The sequence below is a fragment of the Astatotilapia calliptera genome, chromosome 22 (assembly GCF_900246225.1).
Source record: "Astatotilapia calliptera chromosome 22, fAstCal1.2, whole genome shotgun sequence".
In the NCBI taxonomy this organism is placed as follows: Eukaryota; Metazoa; Chordata; class Actinopteri; order Cichliformes; family Cichlidae; genus Astatotilapia; species Astatotilapia calliptera.
In genome coordinates, this window is record NC_039322.1 from 23095717 (window position 1) to 23114415 (window position 18699).

General features: G+C 43.3%; 1 protein-coding gene across 4 annotated transcripts in view; it reads left to right on the plus strand.

The window, feature by feature from the left end:
* Nucleotides 1-13924, plus strand: part of dlgap3 (discs, large (Drosophila) homolog-associated protein 3) — a 158808-nt gene extending 144884 nt beyond the window's left edge. The window contains exons 4-14 of one of the 4 annotated variants that reach the window (XM_026157070.1): nt 478-692; nt 3433-3535; nt 4451-4667; nt 6241-6252; nt 6358-6896; nt 8653-8747; nt 9724-9943; nt 11015-11309; nt 11398-11489; nt 11665-11811; nt 12429-13924. In XM_026157070.1, the coding sequence (XP_026012855.1) occupies nt 478-692; nt 3433-3535; nt 4451-4667; nt 6241-6252; nt 6358-6896; nt 8653-8747; nt 9724-9943; nt 11015-11309; nt 11398-11489; nt 11665-11811; nt 12429-12740 (2247 nt within the window). In that variant the 3' untranslated portion in view covers nt 12741-13924. Of the gene's footprint in view, nt 1-477; nt 693-3432; nt 3536-4450; nt 4668-6240; nt 6897-8652; nt 8748-9723; nt 9944-11014; nt 11310-11397; nt 11490-11664; nt 11812-12428 lie in introns of all 4 variants that reach the window. The other 3 variants (XM_026157072.1, XM_026157069.1, XM_026157071.1) reach the window with 3 other exon arrangements.
* The last annotated feature ends 4775 nt before the right edge of the window (nt 13925-18699 follow it).

Genomic DNA, 18699 nt, shown 5'->3' on the forward strand with positions numbered 1-18699 from the left:
ACTCGTGTATGCATACATGTGCATGTGAGCGTGTGTGCACGAGTGCAGTTGACTTTTCGGTTGTGTCTGCCCTCCAACCCAACGCTGTGTGCACGTGGGCCAGAACTGTGCTGCTAAATAAACCTTTTACCATTCGAGGTGTGAAATATTTTTCGATTAATTAAGAAATATATTTCTGTTTTGAGAAGCCTTTGGATCTTGACATCAGATATTGAGAAGAAACTGCAAACAGTGCGGTGACAATATCTCGGTGTTGATTAATTCACATCATGACTAATTCCTTTTCCCTTAACAGTGGGTGTAGAAGAGGAATGCATACTTACTTTTAACGCATTTAACTGTTTGACCTACTAAAACCATGTTGGTCCCACATGGTTGTTACATTTTTACTCACTACCTGTTGCAATTTCAGATCAGTACAAGTTGGTCAGTTATGGTGACCGTGTGCATGTTTGGGTGGATGTGGATGTGCCTCAGGTCCCTTCAGAAGACTGGGGAGGTGGTTATGGTGGTGGCGGAGCAGCTGACAGCGGAGGGGAGATCCCTTGCCGTCGCATGCGGAGTGGCAGCTACATCAAAGCCATGGGCGATGATGACAGCGCCGACTCGGACACGAGTCCCAAAGCCTCGCCCAAGTCCACGCTGATTGCCCAGAGGGAAGCCTTCAGACGATCTATCAGCATGGATCAAAGGTCAGATGGCACAAATTCAGCTTTTATATTCATGCTGAAATACTTGTATTTACCCTCGACTCAACTCTCTGCTTTCAAAAACCGTAAAAAACACGTTTATTTGGTTTAGTTTGGTTGTCTTTTTTTTAAGCAGTGCAAAAGCAGCACAGGATATCAAATAGGAATTGCACAGATGTGACAGAAGTAAACAATAAAATACAGAAACAGACAGCAGTGGGATGACAAAGGGGAAAAAAACAACAACGTGGAACAAAATGCAGAAAAACAAAATAGCAAGTTAGTCCTAGTATGGACGGTTGCTGTTTATGTGAACATTTCCCCACAGGAGGATTTCTGCATTATGTTACTTTACAGCTTTTTTTGGTTTGCATTTAGAATTCATTCCTTTTCCATAACTTTATAAGAGGCTGCAGCTTAAATACACAACACTGTTTGATTGTGCCTTTAAGGCTCACTCTTTAAATGTGGACAACATTATTTTCCACAGTGTGGGTGAAAATACAAAACCATTGGATAATTTCTTCTCATAGCTTCATAATATCTTTTAGACAGTCTAAGTCTCCCTCCTTAGAAAAACCCTGCTCTCCAAAATCTTTATTTTCAGTTTGTAACATGATAAAAATCTGATGTTTACAAACACATTTTGGGATAACTATTAATTTCAGACTTTAAAAAGATCCTTTCAGACTCAGAAAATTCATGTCTGTTTAGTTAAAGTAAATAAAGGAGGTTTGATCCCTGTTCAATTTGTAAGTTTGTTCACGTACAAATAAACCAACAGTCTTTAATTTTATGGTGGTTTCATTTTAATGGAGAGAGACAGAATATCAGCCAAAAATCCAGAAAAAAACACGTTACATAAACTTTATGAACTGAAATGCATGTTATTGAGTCAAATAAATATTTGAAGTCTGTGTGTATGCTTGTGTCGAATAGATTACGATTAATCAATCATTACCGATATGCCTGTTCTCAGCTTGTTATATGTCTAAAACAAACCTCTCCGTAGAATCAATTTCTTAAATTCCAACTTCCCCACCACCATGGGGAAGACCAAGGAGCTGTCAAAGCACATCAGAGACAAGATTTTAGACCTGCTACGGGACCATCCACAATAAGCATGTCAGGATGGTGACAACTGCTGGTGCCATTATTTGGAAATGGAAGAAATATAAAATGACCATCAATCAGATTCTGTCTGAAGCTCCATGTAAGAGCTTGCCTCATGGGGTGAGGATGATCATGAGAAAGGCTGTGGATCAGAACAAAACCACACAGGAGGAGCATGTTAATGGCGTGAAGGCAGCTGAGACCACAGTCACAAGGTGCCCCTGCTCGAGAAGGCAAAGGAACAGGCCCGTCTTAAATTTGCAAGTGAACATGACTCAGAGAAGACTTGGGAGAGAGTGCTGTGGTCAGCTGAAACCAAAATCAAACTCTTTGGCATCATCATCATTTGGCATCTGCTCATTGAGGGGGCAGTAGATTTATTTTTTTTACTTTATTTGGCCTTTATTTATACAGGTATTCCTATTGAGACTCAATGTATGGGGCCATGTACCATGAAATCTTGACAAGAACCTCCTTTCTTCAGCCAGAACACTGACGATAGGTCATGGATGGGTCTTCCAGCATGACAATGACCCAAAACAAAGGAGTGGCTAAAGAAGAAGCACATTAATGCCATGGAGTGGTCTCGCGACTCTTCAGACCTCAGTCGTATAGAAGATCTGCAGAGCTTTGATTTAGAGTTTCTTTAAAGACGAGTGAACCAAAATCCTGAGCTGTGTGCAAACCTGGTGACCAACTACAGCATCTCACTGCTGTGCTGGCCAACAAGCGTTTCTCCACCAAGTACTAAGTCATGTTTTGATTGGTGATCAAATACTTTTTGGTTGATGTTCTGTCTCTCTTCATTCAAATGAAGCAACCATAAAAATGAGAGACTGTTCATTTCTTTGTAAGTGAGCAGACTTACAAATTTAACAGGCGATCAAATCATTGTTTCCGCCCGTGTAAATACTCTGGAGATTATAGATAGAAACTCAGTGACCCAGCAATGCCCTAATAGCAAGCACTTAACAAGTGGGTGATTCAAAGAACACAGAGGAAAATAAACATCAGCTAGGACGAGGCACACTGTGTTCTGTACACATGATTTCACACTCTGTGTGAAACTGAGTGAGTAACCCTTTTAAGACATATATAAAGACGCATTTCAGTAACATTCAAGCACCATTTATTTAGACAAATTAAGATTTTAGACCATTAACTGAATTATTAAACTAAATTATTGCTTGGTGGTAAACATCAGTAAAAAGATAACACCAGCGGATTTCAGTTTATAGGGAAAGAAACTGAAAAAGGATGTTAATGTTCTTGCATTATGCAGTAAATACTTTCACATAGGCAGCCTTGGGAACCTTCTCACATTTAACTGTAGCTCTGCTTGAACATCATAATAGCTGCTGGAATGTCTGGATTTTATTTTTCATATAAAATGAACAAAAATGATGGTTCCCTAATTGGCATGGAAATGCACCGTCACAGCACGGAAAATGACTCCAGCTGGCTCAGTCATGACACATGATGCAGTGAATTGTTATTTGATGGTTCACCAAATGGTGAGCTGTTTGTGTTGCAAACATTTTTTTTGATAAAAATAGCAACGCGAATGGCGGACGTGTTTACAGCCACAACAAAGCATCAATACTAACATTTATGCTTGTGTTTATTCCAGGCACTCGTGTAAACAGTGTACAGATTCTTACCCTAACAGCAGAACCACACCCAAGACCCACACCCGCTCCCGTAGCTACACCCGCTCTTTGACCAGCACACAGGTAACAAACAGCAGGGTGAGGCTTTGAAGTGTGTAAACCGCTCCTAGAATTGCCTGTTTTTCTACATAGATATGACCTAGGAGATCTGTTTTGAGACCTTCCTGTCCTTCCGGGTGCAAACATGAAATACGTAAGCCAGCGAGGCTGCAGTGCAGAACAAAGCAGGCACAGATGACAATGGATTTGACGTTGATTACATCAGATACGGCATGAAAGGCATAGATGGGATGAAGGTGAATTGCAAGGCATCTTCAGATGTCTTCAACTGCGGGATGGCTGAAACAGTGCATATTTTATGAGATGTTAATGTTCAGAATGGCATCAGTGGAGGCATTAGCTGATGTGGGCTGGCATTGTGGATGTCACCTGAGCTGCACCGAGCTAACGATAAGCTCGATTTGATCCGGTCATTCGTTTATTGAGGAAAACGATCCAATAGTGCATGTCTGTGAGGGCGTAAAGAGCATAATTTGAAGCTGAAATTAGATGAGGGATTTTCAGTCAATGATATGAAAATGGGATCAATCATGAATGGGACAAAGGTGATTTCTGAGAAGCTTTGCACATTAATGAATGCAGTCCACAATTCAAGACCACCGTTACCCTCCAAAGGAGAGGTCAACCTACAAGGTTAACTCGACTGTAAAGTATGTCACAGCAAAAATCTGACTTACATCAGGAAATTTATCATGAACGAAATTTCCTCAATGACTAGAATCTAAATTTAATTTCTTTAGGACTTGTGTTAAGCTGCAATAACTTTATGGGTTATATTTGTGTAGAAAATGACAAAACTGGGTTCACAAGCTTTCAACAGACAGTTTCTTTGGGGATATAAATTGTGCATCTGACATGTGTAAGACAAGTACTGATGTAGGAACTCTCATCCCCTGCACCTTCCCGCTCATCCTCCAGCTCGGAGAGACGTTAAACCGTCAGTTCGAAGCCGTGTGTGGGACCATGTTCGGGGAGGTGGAGTCTCAAGCTGTCGAAGCCCTGGATCTTCCAGGAGTGTTCCGCACTCGCAGCCACAGCTACGTTCGCGCCATCCAGGCCGGATGTTCCCAGGATGACGACTGTCTCTCCGTCTTCTCCATGTCTGGCCCCCAGGGAAGCATCAAGGGCGGGGCCGGTGAGTGTGCGGTTTGAGTCCACCAGTATGCAAAAGTCTGGGGTGTCTCTGTGGAGCGTTTGGATGCGCGGCTGCCTTTTATGTGGCAGCAGCGCGGCAGGAGACACAGTGGGAGATGAAACTTTATGACAGGCTGTGTGCATTTACGTTGACAAAAGCAAATTCACGCACACACGTGCACACACACTCGTTGCACAGCTGCATCCATTTTTAATATACAGCCTTTTCTTGTCTTCGCTATTCTTTCAACCTCTAATGAGCTGTTTTTTACCCCTCTCCTCTGTGTTTGTGCCTACATATGCATGCTATAGGCTCAGCTGTGTGTGTGTGTGTGTGTGTGTGTGTGTGTGTGTGTGTGTGTGTGTGTGTGTGTGTGTGTGTGTGTGTGTGTGTGTGTGTGTGTGTGTGTATTACATTTGTGCATGCTCTTTGTTCTCTGCCATCTCTGCCTTGCCTTTGTATCTCATCTCTCTCCGATCACCCTCCCCTGTCTGATTGCAGGTTTCACAGGCTCAGAAATAGGTACAGGAACCCATGTGATTATGATGATAGCTCAGTGTCTCCAGCTTTTTGTCTCTGTCTTTTGGTTTCACTCTTGATGATGTTTGCTTTGACAAGTCTTCCCAATAATGCTTAAGCCTAATATTGGGCTGTTTTTATTTGCCACAAAATCCATCCAGTGTTTCCTAAAGCCTCTGTGAAGTGTTATCCACTTTCAGCACAGACCCCTCCCTGGTACACCAAGTCACACAGCAACACTGCGTATGCACACAGGGTGGTTACAGCTTTGGAGTGAGCATCTCTGCACTCTGAAAATAAACTCTGTTCAAATATATATTTAAAGAAACTGTGAGTGATGTCTTTCTTAAATATTGCTCTCAGGAAAATGCTCTGTCTTCTTAACTCATTCACTGCAATTGACGTCTATAGACGTCAATTGAAAAACTTACGTTGACTGCCATTTACGTCTATAGACGTCAATTACGTTTTTCAATGGGAGGGGCTAGAATACAACCTCGGGCAGCTTGTCAGTGAACATCAGACTGCTTGAAATGTATTTTTCACAAAAAGCTCGTTTTCTCCCTTTTTGTGGTCAAAACAGGCATTTTTGGTGGAACCCACCTCTCTTCTACAGCTGATTACTAAAGAATGGAAAATGGTAGAAACAAGCTTTTTTTTGGATGAAAGAAGAGAGTCTGTTCTTCATTTTGGTAGGTTCAGCGTTTATATGATCATAACACACAGTTTTCTGTGGCTCTTCAAAAATGAGTAAAAATGGCAGTGAATGAGTTAAGAGTTAAATTAGCTGCGGGGAAGAGGCTTTTGCTTCGCTATCATGTCTGTCTTTTCCAGCGCATCCCTCCCTGCCACTCACTGAAATTTATACTAAAAGCTGTTTATTAATGAAAAGAAGTTGGACTTTTGTGTGTTTCCTCTTCCATCTTACACTGGCTGTAATTCTTAATGGCTTTATCGTTGTTCTCTCCTCTTTTCCATGTTTGTTTGCCTCTTTATGTCAACCGCTTTCCTATTTTTTTCACTCCTTAACTTTCCTGTCACATTCTCCTTCAAGTCTGTCCCTTTTGTAAGTATCCACCTCCCCCGCTCCCTGTTGATATATTACCCATTTTGCTTTTAACAGCCCACTGTGCCTTTGTCTTCCTTTTCCCCTGCTCTTCTGACACTTCAGTCTTTCCTTATCGTAAAGGTGCTCCTCCTCCACTCCCACCCCGCATGTCAAAGTCTTCACTTTCGGTGCGAGCCCAGAGCAGCACAGAGTCCACCCAGGATGCCTACTTCCAGAGCAGCGGGCAGTTGGTCTCAAGCTCCGGTCCCGGACGCCCCAAGCAGCACAGCAACTCCGTGGACCTGGGTAACTCTGACGGGCCATCGGGCCGCACCTCCAGAGGAGGCTACTACACTGGCAGCGGACCCGGGCGTTCCCGACAGCACAGCAACTCCGCAGAGAGCCTGGACGGGGTTCGGGGCTCAAGAGAGCTGGTGCCCTATGGAGGGGGTCCTGGAGTCGGGGTGAGAGCCAAACACAGCAGCTCAGCTGACAGCCTTCTGGAGGGTCCGCCAAGGCCAGCAAGAGAGAGGGATGGCAGAGTGGGAGGCAGTCTGGGGAAATCAGCCTCTCTGCCTCAGAACAGCATCGTGCTGAGTAAAGCTGGAGGGCAGGACGAAGGGCGTGCTGTCAGAAAGTGGAGGCCATCCATAGCTGTGCAGGTGAGAGGAAAACAAAAAAATATGCCTTTTATTTTCATTTATTTAGATTAGGCTCTCTAAAAGATGATAGAAAATAATCAAAGGAGCTTGCAAAGAAAGCGTCTGGACTTCTTTAAGTTGCTTGAAGACGTTTCACCTCTCATCCGAGAAGCTTCTTCAGTTCTAAGGTCAAATGGTGGAGAGTCCCAGATATAAACCTAGTGGGAGTGACCCCCCACAGAGGGACAAAAGGACCCCCTGATGATCCTCTAATCACCTGAGCCAAGGTGGGAAACTGGGCGTGGGTCCCAATCAGCCAGAGTTTCGGGTGTGTTCATTGTGAAACCTGGCTCCACCTTATCATGCGAATTCCTGAGGTCAGGTGGCCCAGGATGTGAGTGGGCGTTAAGGCGTCTGGGAAGGGATCTCAAAACTTGATTATAGATGGCAGAGAGTTGGTGTCGTAAACCCCCGCCTCTGTTCAAAGATGGTCGCTCACAGTGGACATAGATGGCTTCTTTGCAAGCTCCTTTGACTACGATGACCTGGATGACTGAGAACCTTCACAGACATATAGAAAAATAATGAAAACTGCAAGTCTTCAAATTGCTTGTTTTGGTTAAACTGTATCCTTTATCCACAAATCCAAACTTGATTTGCAGTGATACGAACTTCAGAAAGCACCAAATCCTCACGTGTACCGAGCCCGAACAAGCAGATGCTTGGAATCTCTGATGAAGGCGCAGTAGTTTGCACAGTTAAAGGCTGTGAACTAATCACTGCACTCCAGCCCCCTCAGTTCTTCCCGAGGATGTTTGGTTTTTTGGCTTGGTGAATAACTTTACAGGCAAGCTTTACAGATGCTAATTTTCAACTCAGCTAAGCCAAGAGAAAAATGGTTTCAGCACCAATCGAAATACAGTCCATTTACACAAAGAACATGCATAATCCCTCAGCGTTAGTAGCTGCAAACCATTTTCTGCTCCATGTGAAGACTTTGTCGAGTTTTCCTGCGATCTAGGTGCAAAGCTTAGCTATTCAAAAGGCTATAGATCCATAATTAGCATACAAGCTTGGGAGTGGCATCAATATTCTGCTATAGAGCTATACTTTTATTAAATAGGGACATTCATCTCTGACATGTCTTCAGAGATGGTTAGTTATTTTTTAAGTCCCCTCTAAATGAATGAACAGAGCCTTAACACTAGTTGTCATACAGTAGTCACATGGACATAAAAATGGCCTGAAAAGAATCACCAGTCAAACCTAATTAACCTCAAAAGTCAAATAGCTTAAGTACTATTTCTACTACACAGTAGTATCCCATTATTATGATGTCATTACTAGCTCAATCCAGGATTGTAACACGATCGGTGTGTCTGGTCATCCTGTCAGAGCTCTCAATAAATGCTCTTATAAACTCTCATGCATGGAATTGTGTCCTCCTGAGAATCAGCCTATCTACCCTACTAAGTCATGATGTACTAAATAAAGGACATCCTGGACTTTCCATTGATATCTCATGTGTTTGGGTTGCCTCTTTTAACACCAAAGAGGAAGGAAATCACAAATAAAGTTCAATGGGAAGATTCTTTTTTCTTGGTTCTTAGGAGGATATGAATGCAGATGAAACGGTTTTGAACCTCTGCTGTTCACATGCATCCATGCAACACAATGACTGCATTATATAGTCCCTGTATGTTCAGCAGGGCAGGTGAGGTTTCCGATTTCATTCTCTCCACTCTGACTGTGGTGCTCGTGTCCTCCTCTGCTGCAGGTGGATAGCTCAGAGACCCTTTCAGATTCCGACACGGAGGGCAAAGCTCTGACCGAGGTCCACTCTGTAGGAGTCCAAGTGGAAGACGACAAAAGGTACCAGGAAAGTAAAAATCAAAGAAAAACTACTCATCTTTGAAATCCAGTCTAAACATGAGCTGTTTATTTTGCCTGACATTTAAGCTGCTTTCATTATAAAAAGAAACAAACTTGCAAAATAAGACGTGTTTGTTTATCTCGCTAATTTATCTTTGCTCCAAAATATGTAGCTTCATCAAGAACTTTTGGTCTTTGCACAGTAATTTATGTGAATAATTTTCATTTACAATTTGAAAAAAAAGCCTTCATCTCCTGAGCGCCCAACAGAGCAGCCACCTATGGTTGATTTCTAGGCTAGATCCTATTATTTCATTTAACATTTCATCAGAGATCACAGCTTGAACTCGGCAACACTTTCTTCCAAGAATGTCTTGTTTTTCAGCCATTAGTGAGTGTAACCATGACTACTGCAAATCATACACTCTACATGACTTTCGCACGTGACTCAACCCATCTCCTAATTATATCCAGCTTTGCCTGCAGGTCAGATTTGCACGCATGCATGCAAACACTCGTAGCATCGCATACTTCCAAACCCCCGAGCGGTTTGTGATCATGCATCCCTTAACAACGTCCCCCCCGTCCCCCCACGCCCGTCACACCTGCTCGTCGAGCGCGACAGCGTGACATCTCAGAAAACAGCAGACTGATAACGGAAATCTGAGTCACCCCTCATCAGACAGGAAAGAAGGGTGAGGAGGAGGTGGGGTATAAACTTGTAATAGAGTTAACGATCATCGCCCAGTCCACCGACGTGACATTTTGCCCACACTGGTGCGTCATATGCCAGAGGATTTAGCAGGTCTTATCATAACCAAGTGAGTAGTAGTGAGTGCAGTGACATGGCAGCCTTACTCAAAGAAGAACGTGCAGTTAACAGAAGCCAAAATAATAGCACAATAAGAAAGCATTTGCATATAGTTCTCTGTGTGACTCGATTTCTCTGGGACTGCATTGACTCCCTGTCCTGCAGGAGAGCTCGTTTCAAGCGCTCCAACAGCGTGACGGCGAGCGTGCAGGCCGACCTGGACCCCGAGGGCTTCCCGGGATTGAGCATCGCTGTGCCGATGCAGGACAAAAGTCTCCAGTTTGGCTGCTCCTTCCAAAGGCACTCGTCTGAGCCCGAGTCCGCCAGCCAGTATACAGAGTGCCATCGCACCGTCCACACACAGGGACAGTGGGCCTACAAAGAGGTAGCAGTGAGCAATTCTCCTGTAGGATCACAGGCAGCTGTTGAAGTTTTACAGAAACAATCAAATACAAAAACATTTTAGCTTCATTGATCTCTGAAGGAAAACTTTTGCCACTTTCACTTTAATGCTCCTCTGGGCTTCATTTAGACATAGTAAATGACAAAGTCCTTATATGTGCATGATTATTTTGATAGTGGCAACACTGACAGCAGGTTGTGGGGACACCCAACATGTTTGCATGTCCTCGGGTTAATGGATAGAAATTCATGGTGTAATCGGTGTTTAATTAACTTGCAATCTTACAATAAAAGACATTTTCTTCCTTATACAACATCTGAAAATCAACATTTTTTCTGAATATTTTGCAATCTGAACTACTCATTTGCTGGGAGACCTGACAGATCAGCCTTGGGGCTGAGAGTAATATAGACAGAAACAGCTGAAGACACCTGGAGGCAGGTTTTCTCTAGTCTTGTTAGATTTTATCTTGTCAAGGCTGAAATGTAATTTGCTCAAATACTGTATTTAGGTACAGCACTGAGGTATCAGTACTGCACTTTCATCATTTTTCCCCCTGTATAACACTTTATAGTTCCACTCATTTCTGAGGAAAGAGTTTGACAGCTTTAATTACTATGATTTATACATACAAAACATTAACATTAGTATATTAACATTAGCTGTCAGGTAACTTTCTTGGTTATTAGCTTGGCTAATGTTGCTGGAAGAGTACCCTGGGTCTTCTAGATTGCACTTGTCAGCTTCCCTGCCTTTAGGAGGATATCTTTTTCTCACTGGTACTGTCTGTAAAGTAAAAGCTTTAAATAGCAATGGAAGTGAAGCTGGCAGTGAGTGTGTCCTTGTGTATTTGCATGGCAGAAGGATTTGCTTAAAAACTAATTATTCAGTAGTGCTATTCATGATTAAATATAAAAATATCATTGGGTATATTTAAACTGGATCAAAAGTGGAGTCCACACTGCACATTTGTGGCATTAATACTAGTATAAATAGTGGCTGAGGTTCAGCAGTGGTTCGAAAACAGGCTTTTTTGTTCTTATGTTATCCCAGGACTTTATCCAGACTGGCTACACCACTGAGGCCTGTCAAGCTGACACACGGCCCCACCAGCAACCGCACCTGCCTCCACGTTCCCACTCTCCTCTCCCCATTACCTCTGAGCGAGCTTGGGCGGGGACACCGTCCCTAGAGGGTCCCCGGAGCCTGCCCGACTCGGGCCGAGCCTCTCCCTGCATGAGAGATGGAGAGTTCTTCTTACGCCTCCTGCAGACAGAGGTGGAGAGGATGGAGGGCTGGTGCCAGAACATGGAGAGAGAAGCAGAGGAGAACGAACTTCCGGAGGAGAGTGAGTGAGAGAGGACGACTCGAGATGAAGATTAACAATGAATAATTCTTGGGTTTCTCAAACTACGTGTGTGCTCTTTCCCACCTAGTTCTTGAACTGATTCGAAACGCAGTTGGCAGTGCCCAGATGCTCATGTCTCAGAAAGTCCAGCAGTTCTTCCGCCTCTGCCAACAGAGTGTGGTGAGTATGTGTGATTGCATGCGAAATCATGACATTACATATGGCGCATGATTTTTGCCGTGATTCGCTAAAGGGCTAGATTTGCTCGGCTGCAAACACTTCACCGGTGAAATTAGTCTGTAAATCCCCATGTAATGCTTTACTTGTTAAGTCCTGTCTCCCCCCGCACACCCAGGACCCATCAGCCTACCCTCAGCCCACGTCTCAGGACCTGGCTGCCTTCTGGGACCTGCTCCAGCTCAATATAGAGGACGTCAGGGTCAAGTTTCAGGATCTCCAGAGGCTCAAGGACTCTGGTTGGAGGCTCCCGCCTGAAAAGAAGGTGAGAGACCCGGGGGTCCAAACCACCCTGGTTTCCCTTCAGCACTCCCCCAGAGCTAAGATGGCAGTGTGCAGGCGAGTAGCGCAGATGGTTGTGCCCTCCAAGCCTTTTCAGGCTGTGAAAATACAGAACAGCAAGAGGAACTGAGCTGAGCTGAGCTGCCCACAAGACTGTGAAATCCAAAATGTGCTAGACGTCTTTTGCATTTAATGCAGCGTATTACATTATTTTCTATATAGGTTTGGCTACTCACTGATCAACATTATTCAGTCAACAACAAACTAACAATTGTTTCTCTTTTCTTCTTTTTCTTTGTGCATTACCTCTGTTTACCTTCTCCCATTTCATTGCCTTTTACTTCACCCAATGCCAACGCATGCTGAGATGTTTTTTTGCTGATTTTATGTGCTTTGTCGTTATGTTTCGGTCCGTGATTCTTCCTCACTTGAATTTTTGCCCTTTATGTTGGATTTTCTTACCTTTTTGTTGGGTTTTCATCCTCCTATCTCCTCTTGTTTTTGCATGGGATTCCTTCTACACAACCATACAAAACCATATTTTTTCCCCCCTCTCGGTTAATCCACTGCCTGTTCACCTGATCACCACGACTGGGCTAGGAGGACAAGAAGCTTCCTCCACCCTTACCAAAGAAGCCAGCAGGTGGGGTGAGTGGCAGCCTCCGGGCTGATAGCGTTGGGGATGGGGTTGCTGGAGGTGGAGGTGGGTCAGGGGGCCTGGTGGTGCCTCGCGTCGGTGGGCACACCCTGCCCATCAGGGAGAAGTCAATGGACCTCGGGGACCGTCAGAGGACAGAAGCGAGGAGGCGGCTGCTGCAGACCCGGCGCACTGCCTCCTTCAGGCAGAACTCGGCAACAGAGAGCGCTGACAGTATCGAGATCTACATCCCCGAAGCCCAGACTCGACTCTGAACACCGAGCTGAGGTGTTTCCCTCCCACCTTCTCACCCACCCTCACCCCCTGCAAAGCTGGCCAATCTCAGTCTGTCTCCGAGCCCAGTTTTGGATCCGCACGCTGTTAATGCGCTACTCCCCTCTAGCATTTCCATCGAAATCAGTTATCATACTCATTAAACAAGCAATGACAGCCATCGTAGTGTCTTGAAATTTGGATATTTTACAGACACAGAGGCCTAAACGTGGAATGGTAGCTAGCTAGCAGACATTTTCAAGTCTTTTTTTTGTTTTGTTTTTGATTAATATTATGGCTGAAGACAAACAGCAGTCCACTTTTATAACCAACCGAGGTTCACGCAGTAGTAGCATGCCTGTGCGTGTTTACCGAGCACATCTCCATCACTGAAAAATCAAGGGCTTAACAGATACAAGAACTCATACAGAATCTCCCTGTATGGATGCCGTGTGCAGTAAAACCTCATCCTTCTTTGTGAGGTTTCTTAATCACATACAAGATGTGTCCATTCGCTTGACTGATGCTACCGGTGTGGATGAACAAACATGGATGAATTGAGCATCGGTTCTAATGCCCTTAAAGTCAGATGGCTGGCAAACCCCAAAGAACATCCCTCCCAGTCGTTGTCAGCCAACTACAGCTTGCACCTTTCACCCAGGTGCCATCTGTCCCCGGCAGCACTCAGTCAGAGAGTATGAAATCACTTTAAGTTTCTCTCTTTCGTTCCTCAAATCCCGTGTTTTCGTTTGACTACCCTCAGCATTCAGCAGTCAGGCTGTTTGAACGGGCAAGTGCTATTTGTACATAGAGTGCACAGTCATGTTTGTCAGAAGGAGCTTTTGCAGTGTAGCATCACAGCCTTGATGGCTAGAGAGCACTGCAAACATAAAATAAATAAAAAACTAGGGGAGAGAAGCTGTTTGCTTCTTATGTAGTCCTTCTGAAGTTTCAAGCGTTCAGGGGTGGGGTTTCTGTGAGCTTTTAGAGGAGAATATATTTTCCAAGGCTATACAGGACTCTGCTGAGAAAGCCCCCTTTTTCACTGTGAGACTATAGCACCACCAAGTGGTTAAATGAGGACCCAAACTAATAACAATGGTCTGTAGGAAGTTCTCGCCACTTCAGTCAGGAATTAACAGACACCCCAATGAAACAGCCATGACGGAAGATGGGGGGGTTTTGGGTGGGGTGGGGCTCTTTTTGTTGTTGTTTTTCGTGCTTTTTTTGCACTTAATCAGTGCTTTCCCTGGCGCGCAGTGCATTTTCTCTTCTCTTAGATATTGTTTCAGTGGATTTCCCCCTACTGCTTAATTAAGAGGGCAGCAGATCGCAAAATAAAAGAACCGTCAAAGTCTTCAGCAGAATCTGCTTGCCTAACTCGAAGTGCCGTCCTCTCAATCACACAGAGCCCTGATTACAAAGAAGGGATGATTTCTCTGAAGGGAAGTAAACAAAAAAGAGTGGTATTCAGTGAACAGCAGTGCCCTACGAAACCTCCCCAAAGAGACATCAAACACAGGAAACCGCCGAGCTGCCAGACAGAGTCTGGCAACTGTGGTGAAATTAGCTAATACTTGATTGAGTGGACGTGTGCGTGCTTTGTTTCTCGTTATTGACTTCCTGAAATTCTCTTCTCTGTGGTCTCCGCTCTGAAAAGTGTAGCACGATTTGAAGAGTTTTTGAAGAGGGCCTCATTTGCAAATCTACTTCATAACAGATATTTCTGATACAAGTGTTTTGTATGGATGTTGCACAGAAAAATGGCATGTGTGTGTGAATGCACTGGAATTAATGCTTACACAGGGCTGCGAGTCACAAGGGACATGTGACGAAGCCCGGCGAATACTAAAAAGTCCAAATCTGCCATTTTGACGATAGAAAAACAAACAAACCCACACACACTTAAATTTGAAAAATCTTTTAGCATGACCTGTTTTTTCTTTTTTTCTAATATTTGGATGGAATGTGTTGGAAAAATGGGATATTTTATTGGGAGATGTATATTTTATAATATAATCCACATTTCTAGATTAGTAGAGATTATTGAGTACAGTATATGTACGAATTTAAAAAAAAGCATATATCAAATGTGAAATTCTACAGTATTATTATGATAGATTATAGCATTGTGTGATACTACAGTTGTGTGGCATATCCAGACTCAGTACATGTGAAAAAGAATCTCAAATGAATATTATTATCTTCAGTGTGTGAGTCAGGTTCACAGGGTATAACTGGCAAGAGTGTTAATTGCCAAGTGTGAGCCTCCTTAGGCCTACTGTATATCTTCTTCTGTGGTTCTAATGACATATACTGCTGTATCCCCTTCCTGTATTTCCTCTTTAGAGCCAACTACATGTGCCTAACCAGCTATATGTGGAGGTTTCCTTTGAACACAGTTTACAGTATATAAAGAAATGTAAATAGAAAAGTATAAAATATACAGAGAATATTGTTAAAGAAACTCTTTTTACTGTACTGACACACCATCTTTGATCTCCCCCACTTTCACTTGCAATACCCACACAAGACTGGCAAATTCTATTGATGTTAATACTGCATGCTTTATTACAGCTTCCTTTAGCAGAATCTAATGGGATTTGTTTTTTTGACCGATAAAAGGAAAGCACTTTTTGTAGCCTTTTTTTGTGATTTCAAACAAAAACAAATTGGTAGGATTTTACACTGTCTTTGTACAACGATCACATCCTCGGAGGACACTGATGTCGATGTCCTTGAAAACCGCAATCGATGTTTCGGTTCGACTCCGAGGCGATGCGCTTAACAGCCTCCATGTGAAACGGCCGATTTTATGTTTAATTCATTTGAAGGCGTGCGGTTCAGAGAGCGGCCTTTTTATCCCCATGATCCTCTCTCCCTGAAACTTGACAACATTTCAGCTGCGTTTTTGACCCAGCCCTCATGAAACAAAGCACAAAGACCTGCTTTATTACTGTAACTCCACTGTGAAGGACTCTTGACTCCACCCTCGCAATCCTCAAAGCTACATTCAGAGGGATGGCAAGGTCTTTCCATTATGAGTTGGCCTCGAGGGGCTCCAGGAATCTTTAAAGGCTTTGTTGGATATTTATCCACAGTAGCAACAACTACTCCTACTACTTTGTCTTCAGTTCTCGCTGACATTCTCCTCTATTGTTTATCATAATTTGAGGTGTTAGCCAGCCACCTTGCCTTGTGATAACAGGTCCACTGAAAACACACTTCTGGTGGTTGTGATTTCCACGGTTTGCGTTCTTTACTGTATCTATTCGTTGTTCGATATCTGCACAGTACACTGGAGTTGTACAAACATGACCTGACCACTCACCGACACAACAGACAGACTGCTATATGAACCTTTTCACCTCTTTCTGTAAGTGCAAAAACCCCACGTGGACAGCCAGATGGATAAGCCAACTCTCAGTACCTCAGTTTCTAGCAGCAGTGTCTCCAATCCCCAACCCAGGCCTCTGTCCTCAGGGGATTCTCAACCAACAGACCCTGAACATACAGCGTCAGACCAGCCCTGCAGGAATGTTGTTAATATTCTCTGAAAGTGTGGAAATCACACGTCATTTGAGCCCAGATTCTCTTTCAGCCATTCTCCGAGACTGGAAAGCGCAGCGCGGTAACGTGCAGGTGCTGGCGATGGAGGCGATCGTAGCCGATGTGCTACGTGTGTGCATTTGCTGTGTGCTGTGCATCTGCAACAGACTGAAGGTGTAGGGGTGTAGTAGCAGCAGATTTGAGTTTTAATTTTACATTTCTGTGAGACAGAGCTGCTCTGGAGGAAAAAGCTAAGTCACTGAATTAACCCTCATTACGAGAAGCAGAGGGGGCAATTTTCTAAAAACATTTCGTTTGTGTCATTATTCTCAGCAATATTTAAAGGTGATCAAATGTGTGAAAAAAAACTTTTTCAGACAATTATCAGCATTTGAATACTTTTAACCAACAGCAATAGGAAATATTTGCTTAGCATTAGCAGTGCTAGGATACAGGAGAGCGAATTGGAAACCATTGGAAAATAAGATCAGTGTGGAGAGATATGGAGGCTGTAACATTATTCAAACTCATACATCAAACTTAGCTTATTTAAAGAGGTGGGGGTTAATATATGTTTCCATGTTTTGGTCCTATATAAACTGTTACAGTGGTAAAAGGCTATACAAAACAAAAACTGGTTTCTGATGGTTTTTCTGTTCTTGGCTCCGTAGGATATAGAAGACATCAGGTATCAATATGGCCATCTCAGGTGCACAGCTCATGGCTGTGAGCACAGAAGCCCCACCCACCTTCAGTTCAACCCTTCTGTTTGCGAGAAAAGGCCAGTCAGAGGAAAGTTGGTTTATAGGAATTTGAAGCTGAAACAAATGAGCAGACAGGTTGTATCAAGACCCAATATATCATCAAAAGATCAAAGCTCTACTAGTAGAACTAAAATAAACACATTTATTACATACAGAATTGTTTTTCAAATGTATATGTGGATCCAGCCTACTGAGACTGCTAGCAGTTACATATAAGCGTGCTGGATTGCATCAATTCTTCTCACGTACTCGTGTTTAGCTGGAAATTTAAGTTCAGACTAAGGAATTAACAGAGGTGATTACAGTCTTAATACACTGAGTAACTATTCCTGAAAAGCTGAGTCCATATCTAATAAAAAAAAATGTTTGCACGCTTCCTTAAATGTTCTATGTTGCTTCCTTTCTGCCTCCAGAGCAGCTCAGCGCCAAGCAGATGTTTAACTGAAACTCCAATGTGCCTTTAGCACTGAGGTGTACTTCTGTATGTGTGCGTATTAGCACTGTAATGTCGCTTTACAGTAGACACGGTTAGCCATGCAGATCAGAGAAAACTGAGCAATTACTGTGTAATTAACAAAAATGATACCCTGCCACCGTCGTGTTTACAACAATGTAAATACCTGTTACCAACAGACGTTGCTCTTCTCAATATTGCACATATTGTTATTACGTCATGATTATTAGTATGATTGCTGTCATTAAAATGGTTAATAATTGCCATCCCTTCCATTATTACAAACGGTGTTGTTAGTCACAGCCATGGGGTAAACATTGTTCTATATTCAAGGATGAGTCTTGTGTACAATAACAAAACAAAAAGAAAAGGTTTAATATCTAACGAGAAAGTAAATAAATCGCTGCTACTAAGGAGATGGAGTAGAGGAAGAGGAAACTGAAAATAACTCTGGGAAGATATTTTTCTCTGGGATCACGGATGGACACTCCCATGCGGGGTGAGATCACTGAGAGAAAAGTAAGCACTGAACAGGTGGAGCGAATAGAAGACCCAGACCTAAGACCTTCTTTCTCCGTGTGCTTTTACTCCACTCTGAACTCTTAGTGCTGCCACAACAGAGACGAAACACAGACTTCAAACTGATAAGACGCTCCACTCTCTGTGTTCTACTCTATAATGTAGCAAAAAACACAATAGCCCCCTCTTCTCCTTCTCTTTCATGTCTCACCACGATTTCTAAATCAGACGGGTTTGACACATTAAGCTTTTCTGTCTTTAAGCTCAGCTTTATTGTCGTGCTTACTTGTTTTATACACGTTCGATTCAGTGCCAAGACAGTATATTGTACAGTTAAATCATTAAATGCTTTTGTTTTGCTTTATTTGGGGGTTTTGGGGGTTTTTTTCATCCTATAAAGAAAAAGAATTGACCGGAGCATATAGCAATAGAGATGCCATAAAATATGAACTTTCACATTGCCACCAGTGAGTACACAACGTGCATGAACACAGCGATCCGAAGACGTGCTGGACGGCGGTGGAGGACGATGCCCGGTGTACATCCTGATTCTGTTTCTTGTGTTGTGCTTCTCATTTTGTACATACAAATTGATTTTCTGGATTTCATAATGACTCATGGGTCTGGATGTGTCGAAAGGAGCACGCCTGACAGCGCTGAAAGCCCAGAGAGATG